Below are 11,132 nucleotides of genomic sequence, written 5' to 3'. Positions count from 1 at the left end.
GGTATGTACCGATTTTATTTAATAGCTTCATTGTAGCCAAAGACAGACAGAATATTGTGAGACCCACTGTTCAATAATATTTACGTTTGTTCCAATTTTTAACTAACTTCCATAATTCTTTTTTATTGCTCAGTTGTTTCCTCTAAATTGCTTGCCTTCTATAGTTAAATATTTCGGTAGCCAATGTGCACTGGTAATCATTTTCATATTCTTGTATAGTATACACACTTAGCGGGCAGACTACAGATATATTTCCATATAACTTCTCTCGTCCTACTTTTAGACGAAATCTAGCAGACGAAATGATTTTTTCTAAGCTTTTCGGTTTGAAAACAGACCTATAGTCATTAAATTTGAATTAATCGTGGTACTATTATCAATACTGTCAATTGATGTTACAACTTCAATCTGGCTACTTAATTTCGATCGACGAATTGATATTTATTTGAACTCATTTGTTATTATTACTTTTATGATTCTATATTTTTTTTCTCAAAGACAAAATCAGAAAACCAATTCACTTTTTATACGAACAATATTATAAGACTTCTTTTTTTTAACCGAACATTATTGAAGATTTAATGAATAGAACTTAAGAAAGGTACCTCTGTATGAATTTGCGTAGTTTTCGTTCGAAAAAAAAAACAAAGTTGGTTCAATAACAAATCCATCACTTTATTTTCGTAAACAAAACAAAAAAAAAACAATTACCTAAAAGCTATCAAAAATTAAATTAACCGCATACAAATGGTTTTAATATTCACAGCAGGTTTTCGAAAAACCACAGAAAAAAAAAGACAAATAGATAAATAGACTGGCGGGAATTTCCTTGTAGATATCTATGTATTTTTAAACTTATAGTAAACTTATCAAATTAAATCTTTAAGAATGATTTATTTATGTTTTAAGTTAAGGAGGAATGATTCATAAGTTAAATTTAATTCTTTGCGGTTAAGATAATTTTTCAAATTTATCAGACAAAAATTTGCAAGAATTTGTTATTATTGTTTACAAACAATCAAACAAATAAAAACTGAAAACAAAAGACCTGATGTTCCAACCTTTTAATCGCAATAATTTATTTATAAAATCAAGTTCAGTTTTTATAAACTCGAGTATGTTTACAAAGTTGCTGGTTTTTAATAAAGTTTCGATCCTGTTACAAGAATAAATGGATAGAATGATATGGTTTTCTTAAACTATGTTCCACATTTCTTAAAAGTACAATTGTTGCAATTCGATAGAAAAGGTGTTAGCAATTCCATTGGCAGTGGGAAAATAATAGTTGAGTTCTTTTCTGCTGAAATACTGCTCAATGTTTGTAAGTACCGTAACTATAAAAAAAAATATTAATTTTAATAATAAAAAAGTTTCATATACAATCTTATTCCAACCTGTAAAGCTGATGGACTTTCACAAATAATATCTGATGCTTCTTTAAGTGCTCGTGATGATTTCATTTCACCTTCTGCCGCAATGACTTTTGCTCTAGCTTCACGAGCGGCTTCAGCTTCAGCGGCCATTGCTCTTTGCAAAGCTGTTGGAAGTGAAACATCTTTTCTAAAATTTCAATGTTATACATAAAGTTTATTTTAAAGTTTCTTCTTATTCGTTCTTTTCTTTCTTACATTTCAACTCTTTCCACTTTAACACCCCACGGATCTGTAGCTTCATCCAATGAAACCTGCATCGTATGTGAAATAGTTTCCCTTTCTGTCAAAAGTTCAGATAAATTTCTTGTACCCAAGACATTTCGTAGTGTCGTTGCAGCTAAAAGTCTTGTTGAGTGACTATAATTCGATACTTGAATGACTGCTTTCAAAGGATCACTTATTCGATAATAGACTACTGCATCAACTGTAACTGTTACTGAGTCTTTCGAAAGGACTTCTTGTGGTGGAACATCGAATGAAACAGTTCGAAGATCAACTTTACAATAATCATCTACACATGGTAAGACAAAAAATACTCCAGGACCTCGAGCACCTCCACTTCTAAAAAAGATTAACCAAAAAAAATTATTTATAGAATATTATTTATTATATATATTTCAGAATTTAAACCTTAATCTGCCCATTCGAAATATCACGGCTCTCTCAAATTCCGACACCACTTTGAAACAAACAAAAATTGAGATGGGCAATGTAAGGAACATTATTATAAGTGAGACAATTATTGCAATAGCTTCCACACATCCAACTTCATCATTTTCAGCTGTAAGTACAAAAAAAATAAAAATAGTACTATTTTTTGGAAATTATTTTTATTCGGGTAATTTAACTAGGTATAACATGCATGGTAATGTGCTCTATGGGTCATACTAATTGAGAGTATTTAATATTCGTAACTCTTCAAGATTTAACTGTCCTTTAACGAGGTCATCTAACACTATTTGGACACTGAATACTTAATGGGATATTGTACGTGGAGTCAAACAAGGCAAAAACAAGGTTTGAATATGAATAGAAATAACTTTATCTTTTGCAAAAATTTTGAAAAAAAATATATGCAACTTTTTTTGGATTTTCACTGTCTCTTAAGACTAACTAAGCCTCTTATACAATAATGTCTCCATTTTTACTTGCTCTATAGGGCTAGTATAGGTTTCGTGTAGAAAAAAAATTCGAGTGTTTAATCAAAACTAACATTACGATGATGGAGAAGATCAAAAATGTGGTTTTTGTTATACCGTCCGTTGGTTGGTCTGTGCATCTGTGCTAGTGCTTCCATCTGTACTTCGAGCTAGGGCCTAAACGGATGGACTTGCTTGAAACTTGGTACATATGATTTTTTTTCTTAATATCCTAGGTCCGTGTTTTTTTTTTATTTTTTTCATATCTCTTCTTAAACATATATCCCATAAACCGTTTTCGAAGTATTGCAATTTTCTCGAAAACGGCTTAAACGATTTCGATTAAATTTTGTGTACGCAGTACTCTTATTGATTGTAACAAAACTGCATTTATAGTTTTTCTCAAATAATTCGGAAAATGGAAATATGGCGTTGCCGTTTTTTAAAAATTGTCATATTTTTTAAGTCCATACATTTCATCAAAGCATAAGTCAATATGATTCAAAATTTTCAGACATCATTTTGAAGTGTAAAATGTAAAAAAAAAATTTTTTTAAAGTTTTAACAAAATTTTTAAATTCAATTTTAACTTTCGATTTTATTTTCTATTTTTTTTTTCGACACTAAACAAAATTTTAAATTTCCAATACATATTTAAGATAAAGATACTTTGAACTACAAGAGCAAGTACGTGCGACCCAGTCGTGCATTTTATTTATTCAATCAAATTGAGTTGATTAAAAATTTTTACTCAACATGTGTTATTTGTAACTTTATAGACGCCTAAGAGTCAATACTCTCAATCTTGAACTGAAACCTAAACAACTTATGAGATTTTCTTCAAACTTGCTAGTTGTGAGTGTTTTGAGATTCCCGAAAGTGAATTTTTATTATAGGGCCAAAATTAACGCTACCTACCTATAAAACTAAAATGAAAAAAAAAGCATAATTATCTCCAACGATTGATTGATTAACCCTTTCGAACCAAAGCTATGAAAATCAATATTAAAAAATGTTTTTTTGGTATTATCGGGTCAAAAACATCACAACTAAGAAATATGAATAGCAAAAAGTTATTTTCCAAAATAATAAATAGCAAAACTAATGTGTTTTTCTCATGTTACATTTAAGTAACATGCACTGCCTATGACCACCAAAAGAAGTCGGAGAACTGAGAAAATAACTTTTTATGAAACTATAATGTATGCTACTTCTTCTAAGCAAAAACAACAAAACACTTTCTGCATTAACATTTTTATATCTTTTTTTCAGAATTATGACCATATATAAAAAATTTTTTTTTTGCAAAAAAAAAATAAAAACGTGAATTTCAGTCCCTTTCTCGATAAAAAAAAAATTAAAGGTATGATATTTGACTAGCATTTTGTAATAATTCAGTTACTAGGCATTATTATCTTTCAATTAAGCCATCGTAACCTAAAAAATTGTTTAATTTAATATTTTTTACGAATTTTTAAAAAAAATGTTACATGAGAGTAACGCTGGGTCCGAAAGGGTTAAAACATGTGTGTGTTGTGTGTAACATCGTAGGTACCTACTTTAAAAATAGAAAAAAATTGTTGAACCCTTATTATCCGTATCTGAGCTGGATTTTTGAAAAAAATAAAATAAAACATTTTAGGGAATATTAAGTTCAATTTTTTTTTGAATTTTTTTATTTATAAAAAACAATTTTTTTATTTACTAGCCTAATTTGCGAAATTACCTTATTTGGGCAGCCTATTAATTTTTTGGTCACTTCCAAGCTTTAAAAATAAAAGCTTTAAAAAGAATTAAAATTATGGTCGTAAAACTAACTCTTTTTTATTTGTATTATTTAAGTACTTCTATGATTTCTATGAAATGGATACAAACCAAAAATCATCATTCACCCAACTTACGTTTAGGAGATATTAAAAAAAAAAACAATTTTCAAAATTCCGAAAAAAAGTTACTCATACACCATAGTGAATTATACTGAAAATTTCGAAGTCCCTAAAATCCCCAAATTTTTTTTTTTTAAATATTGAACCGCCAATTGTTTGTTCACCTAGGAAATAGATACAAACAAAAATCATATTTTGTGTTACGTTTAAGAGATATTCATTAAACAAATTTTATACTGAAAAATTCAAAGTCCCTTAAAATGCCCCAAATTTATTAATTTTTTTTTTTTTTATTCAAACTTTCTGGGGTTTGTCCATTTCGAGTTATTTACATACACCAAAAATCGTCGATAAAAATTTTGTGTGGATAAACGAATGAGATAATTTTGGTTCAAAAATTTTGAAGTCGCAGTTCTGGCTTCACGGAGCTTCCATAAAACAAAATAGTACACGAAAATAACGGTACCTGTCATATATTAATTTTGGAAAAGTTTAATTTTCTTAAAAACGGCTGCAACGATTTTGACAAAAAAAGAGTGTGTGTACACATGTACACGCGACTGAAGTTATACTTCTCATTCAGTATATGTAAATGAATTTCATTTGATATTTTTAATTTCTATTATTAAGTAATTAATCCACACTTAGTTTTTTTACATTTTTATCAAGTGAATAATAAATTAATTCTTTCATCCTCCTTGCGTCCATGTAGTTTTCAATTTATTCTGTGAAATTTAATCATGTTGTGCGGTTCAGAACGTACAGTATATGGTTAACGAAAGTAAATGAATTGCGCATAAAATGTGCGATATGGTAATTTTATGAGAATGGTGTGTGCTTCAGCACTAGTAGTAGCAATATGGAACTTGCATGGTTGCTACAAAGCTCAAAAGTTAGCTCAGCTCAGCTCACAGCTCAGCTCAAATTTTGAGCTAGCTCACTTTTGAGCTATGTACCATAGCTCAACTCATTTGAGCTGAGCTGAAAGTGAGCTGATGGTTGAGCTGAGCTGTTGGGTGAGCTAAGGTAAAGTGAGCTGAGCTGAGCTGTGATGGGTGAGAGGATACATTGATTTTTATTTGGAAAGTATAATGAAATATGAAGATATTTTAAACTTTTATAAAACACCATAGCTTAAGATGTTTGGTTCTAGTTATTAATGGAATTATTTTAAGACATGGATATTTTTATAAATAAGATAGATAATTTTTCGTGATCTTTTCTCTTGGTTTCTTTAAAAGTAAATATATTTCTATTTTTTTAGTAAAATAGCTTTTTCTTTTTTTATCATAAAAAAAAATTCCGGTACAATCCGGTTTTTCGACTTTTTTCAAAATTCCGAGAAAATTGCGTTTGAAAGTTGGGGTACATTTTTTTTTCGAAAAATCCCCGAATCTTTGAACGCTCCTATAAGCTAAACCGCTTGAGAGAAATTTTTGGGAGTGATGCCAAATGATAGCTTGTGTCATGGGCCTACGCTTTGCACATTGTCAGATTTTTAAAAAATCGCCTTCCATGTTAAACCGCCACATCATGCCTATTTTTTCAGAATCGTGCCAATTTTTGAAGTTATACTTCTTATGGGAGGGTGGGTATGAAAATTTACTTTTTGACAAGAATGTCAAAGGGATTATGACGCGATCACCCTGGGTAGCAGGGCTGTCGTTTCACCTTTATAGTAGGCAGTACTTTAGTATTTAAAAATGCAGTACGCCGCAGTACGGCAAACATAAAACACACAACACGTTGCAAGTTACATGGGTAATGTGGCAAGTTGCATGTGGCAAGTTGTATGTTTCAAGTTGCATGTGGCAAGTTGCATGTGGCAAGTTGTATGTGGCAAGTTGCGTGTGGCAAGTTGCATGTGGCAAGTTGCATGTTGTAATTTCCATGTGGCAAGTTGCCAGGGTTGCAAAAAGCTCACATTTTAGCTCAGCTCCCTAGGTACCATAGCTTAGCTCATTTGAGCTGAGCTGAAAGTGAGCGCCCCAACTTCCAACGCCTATATCTCGGAATTTTGAAGAAAATGAAAAAAAAATTTTTGATGCCAAAAGGTAGCGGGGACTCTAACCTACATTTGAGTACAACTCTCATGCCTGTAGGCCCACGCGTTCTCAAACCGGGAGAACTTAAAAGTAAAAAAAAAATAGGCACGATTCTGAAAAAATAGGCATGATGTGGCGGTTTAACATGGGAGGCGATTTTTTAAAAATCTGACAATGTGCAAAGCGTAGGCCCATGACACAAGCTATCATTTGGCATCACTCCCAAAAATTGCTCTCAAGCGGTTTAGCTTCCAGGAGCGTTCAAAGATTCGGGGATTTTTCGAAAAAAAATTTTACCCCAACTTTCAAACGCGATTTTCTCGGAATTTTGAAAAACATCGAAAAACCGGATTATACCACTATCGGCTAGCTGAGAATATAAGCTTTCATATGGCACCACTCCCCTGTCTCTAGATCAAAGCGTTTCAACGCCTATATCTCGGAATTTTGAAGAAAATGAAAAAAAATTTTTTGATGCCAAAAGGTAGCGGGGACTCTAACCTACATTTGAGTACAACTCTCATGCCTGTAGGTCCACGCGTTCTCAAACCGGGAGAACTTAAAAGTAAAAAAAAAAATAGGCACGATTCTGAAAAAATAGGCATGATGTGGCGGTTTAACATGGAAGGCGATTTTTTAAAAATCTGACAATGTGCAAAGCGTAGGCCCATGACACAAGCTATCATTTGGCATCACTCCCAAAAATTGCTCTCAAGCGGTTTAGCTTCCAGGAGCGTTCAAAGATTGGGGGATTTTTCGAAAAAAAAAAATGTGCCCCAACTTTCAAACGCGATTTTCTCGGAATTTTGAAAAAAGTCAAAAACCGGATTGTACCGGATTTTTTTTTATGATAAAAAATTAAACATTTTACTAAAAAAATAGAAATATATTAACTATTAAAAAAACCAAGAGAAAAGATCATGAAAAATTATCTGTTTTATTTATAAAAATATCCATGTGTTAAAATAATTCCATTAATAACTAGAACCAAACATCTTAAGCTATGGTGTTTTATAAAAGTTTAAAATATCTTCATATTTCATTATACTTTCCAAATAAAAATCAATGTATCCTCTTACCCATCACAGCTCAGCTCAGCTCACTTTACCTTAGCTCACCCAACAGCTCAGCTCAGCTCACCGACAGCTCAGCTCACCCAACAGCTCAGCTCAACCATCAGCTCAGCTCAAATGAGCTGCGCTATGGTACATAGCTCAAAATTTGAGCTGAGCTGTGAGCTGAGCTCAGCTAACTTTTGAGCTTTGTAGCAACCCTGCAAGTTCCATTTTGCTACTACTAGTGCTGAAGCACACACAATTCTCATAAAATTACCATATCGCACATTTTATGCGCAATTCATTTACTTTCGTTAACCATATACCGTACGTTTTGAACCGCACAACATGAGTAAATTTCACAGAATAAATTGAAAACTACATGGACGCAAGGAGGATGAAAGAATTAATTTATTGTTCACTTGATAAAAATGTAAAAAAACGAAGTGTGGATTAATTAATTTAATAATAGCATGACAGCAGGAGTAACAAAGCTTGATAGAATTAGAAGTACAAAGATCCGAGGAAGCCTTCATGTTAAAAATACCATCTCCCAAAAAATTGAACACGACCGACTCAGTTGGTATTGCCATGTTCAAAGGAGAGATCCTGAGAACCCCGTCAAAAAAGCAATATCATATAACGTTCCAACACGAAATAAAAAGAAAGGTAGGCCTAAAAACTCCTGGTACAAGCAAATGCAAAAACACCAGCATTCAGTTGGCCTCAGAAACGGAACAATACAAAACCGGGAGGCTTGCCGCCGATTTCTGAGGTCAACCCGGCGAACCCCACAGGCGGATCACTAGTGTGAAGCAGTAACGTGGGAAGGTTATGATCCCCTCGACATCGAGATCATAACAGCGCCGAGAAAAAGGAAGAAGAAGAAGAAGAAATGAAATTCATTTACATTTACTGAATGAGAAGTATAACTTCAGTCGCGTGTACATGTACACACACTCTTATTTTTTTTTTTACTTTTAAGTTCTCCCTGTTGGAGAACGCGTGGACCTACAGGGATGAGAGTTGTACCCAAATGTAGGTTAAAATCCCCGCTACCTTTTGGCATCAAAACATTTTTTTTTCATTTTCTTCAAAATTTCGAGATATAGGCGTTGGAAGTTGGGGGCGCTAACATTCAGCTCAGCTCAAATGAGCTGAGCTATGGTACCTAGCTCAAAAGTGAGCTAGAAATTTGAGCTGAGCTGTGAGCTGAGCTGAAATGTGAGCTTTTTGCAACCCTGGCAACTTGCCACATGGAAATTACCACATGCAACTTCTCACATGCAACTTCCCACATGCAACTTACCACACGCAACTTGCCACATGCAGCTTGCCACATGCAACTTGCCACATGCAACTTGCCACACTCAACTTGCCGCATACAACTTGCCACATGCAACTTGCCACATGCAACTTGCCACATACAACTTGCCACATGCATCTTTCCACATGAAACATGTAACTTGCAACGTGTTGTGTGTTTTATGTTTGCCGTACTGCGGCGTACTGCATTTTTAAATACTAAAGTACTGCCTACTCTAAAGGTGAAACGACAGCCCTGCTACCCAGGGTGATCGCGTCATAATCCCTTTGACATTCTTGTCAAAAAGTAAATTTTCATACTCACCCTCCCATAAGAAGTATAACTTCAAAAAAAAATTCAAATATTTATTGAATGAAAAAAAAAAAAAAATATTTGAAATTTTTTTTTTTTTGGAAAAATCGAATTTTCGAAAACGAGATATTAAACTATTTTGAAATCCAGTCGTGCATTTTATTTTTAATTCGATTATTAAAATTTAAAAAAAAACTTTTTTTTTGCATTAGTACCAACTCGAAATTGAAATATTAGATTAACTAATTAAATGACAAAAGAAAAATTTCGGTATCACTTCAGTTTATGGAAATGGTAACGTAGTTACGAATAGCAGAGTTACGAGCGACAGAGTTACGGCCGTCAAAGTTACGCGAAACCGAAGTTACGAAAAACTAGAGTTACGAATTCTTAAGTTATGTTAAGCTATGACATGTGATTTTTGGGTTGGCAACAATTGCGAGGAACGATATGAAATTATGGAAACATAAATAAGAGAATATCGATACGTAGGTGCAATATTAGTTGGACAAATAAGAAGTTAATTTCAATTATGTCCCCCAAACTTACATAAGTATAAGTAAGTATACTTATGTTTTTTTTTCTATTTCAACGTTTTTGCGATCTTCTCACAAAAACAAAACCATATATGTATTCTATGTATATCTATACCTATCCAATCAAAATTTTACAAGATTAAATAACACCCATTTTCGCTTTACTCATTTAGTTCTGCCCAATGAGAAAAATGTTAATATCTTGTTTGTATTTCCATAATTCCATATCGTTCCTCGCAATTGTTGCCAACCCAAAAATCACATGTCATAGCTTAACATAACTTTTGAATTCGTAACTCTAGTTTTTCGTAACTTTGACGCTCGTAACTCTGTCGCCCGTAACTCTGGTATTCGTAACTTCGTCGGTTTCCCCAGTTTATGTTATTATTGAGCACCTATATGGCTATTAATTTTATATTCCATTCTCAAACGTTAACTACAGAGTAGACGAAAAACCAATAATACCAATCTGCTGATTTTACCTGAAACATACGAAGCAAACATACTTTTCACTTCAAATTTCTTTTTTTTTCATGAGATTGATTGCACATTTCTCCATCGAGACAAACTATAAAAATATTTGTAATATTCTTTTGAGTTTCTCTAATTTCATGACACATTTTTCCCTGAACTAAATTCAAACTGCCCAGACCAGACAACCTGCAAACGTCCAAAAAAAAATCCAAACTATCTGAATATCTCTTAATCACCCCATAAATCTTCCATCAATAAACATCAAATTTGCCAAATTTTTCTCGATTTATAAAAGATAAACAAAAAAAATCAAAAATAAAACTTATTCTCAGACACGAATATCGGCAGATCAAATAAAAACTCAAGAATCCAGTGAATATAACAAAACAGTCTGTTTACAGATCGCACGTTGTTTGTAATTTTATTGGAACATTTTGTAGATCAATAACGATCCGATAAAATGCAAACAACACAGCTACTAATAGTTTCGGGCGTAATAATAATTATTTCAATTTAATTTCAAAAAGAGCTGAACATTTAATTGGTCGGAAAAATTTTTAGAGCAATTTTCGGAATCGCTCAAAGTAATAAAGTTTATAGTGCGATGAGGCCTAAAATTAGCATTCGATAGGTGTGAACAATAGAAAATTGAATGCTGGCGATTCGTTATTATTACTTTTTTTATTTTTTAATTTTATTTATTAAGTTAATAGTTGAGAAGAGGCAATGTAGATTTTATAGTTTTCCGGTATTTTACTCGTGCCAAGGCATGTCCGCGAATGTGGAGGGGAAGAATATTAAACTTCTTGTATCTCGGAAACGTTTTTTAAATTACTTGCTTAGATGATTTTTTATTTTCTTTAAGATGTCATTAACTTTTGATCAGAGGCACCTTCCTTTTTCAAGGAGCTTTATTGACTTTAAGACAACATGATCCTCCCCCTTT

The 11,132-nt window shown here is 32.6% G+C and overlaps 1 protein-coding gene across 2 annotated transcripts in view; it reads right to left on the bottom strand.

The window, feature by feature from the left end:
• Positions 1–1,116: 1,116 nt before the first annotated feature.
• The window catches only part of LOC129908853 (band 7 protein AGAP004871-like), a 60,729-nt gene continuing 50,713 nt past the window's right edge, over positions 1,117–11,132 (bottom strand). For both annotated transcript variants that reach the window (XM_055985654.1, XM_055985653.1), the window contains exons 2-5: positions 2,064–2,214; positions 1,629–1,994; positions 1,395–1,560; positions 1,117–1,334 (exon numbers count right to left, since the gene is read on the bottom strand). In XM_055985654.1, coding sequence (XP_055841629.1) covers positions 1,200–1,334; positions 1,395–1,560; positions 1,629–1,994; positions 2,064–2,155 — 759 coding nt within the window. In that variant the 5' untranslated portion in view covers positions 2,156–2,214 and the 3' untranslated portion in view covers positions 1,117–1,199. The remainder of the gene's footprint in view (positions 1,335–1,394; positions 1,561–1,628; positions 1,995–2,063; positions 2,215–11,132) is intronic.

Source organism: Episyrphus balteatus, chromosome 2, assembly GCF_945859705.1.
Source record: "Episyrphus balteatus chromosome 2, idEpiBalt1.1, whole genome shotgun sequence".
Taxonomy (NCBI): Eukaryota; Metazoa; Arthropoda; class Insecta; order Diptera; family Syrphidae; genus Episyrphus; species Episyrphus balteatus.
Note: the sequence above shows the minus strand (reverse complement) of the source record. Positions and strands in the feature narration are given on the sequence as shown.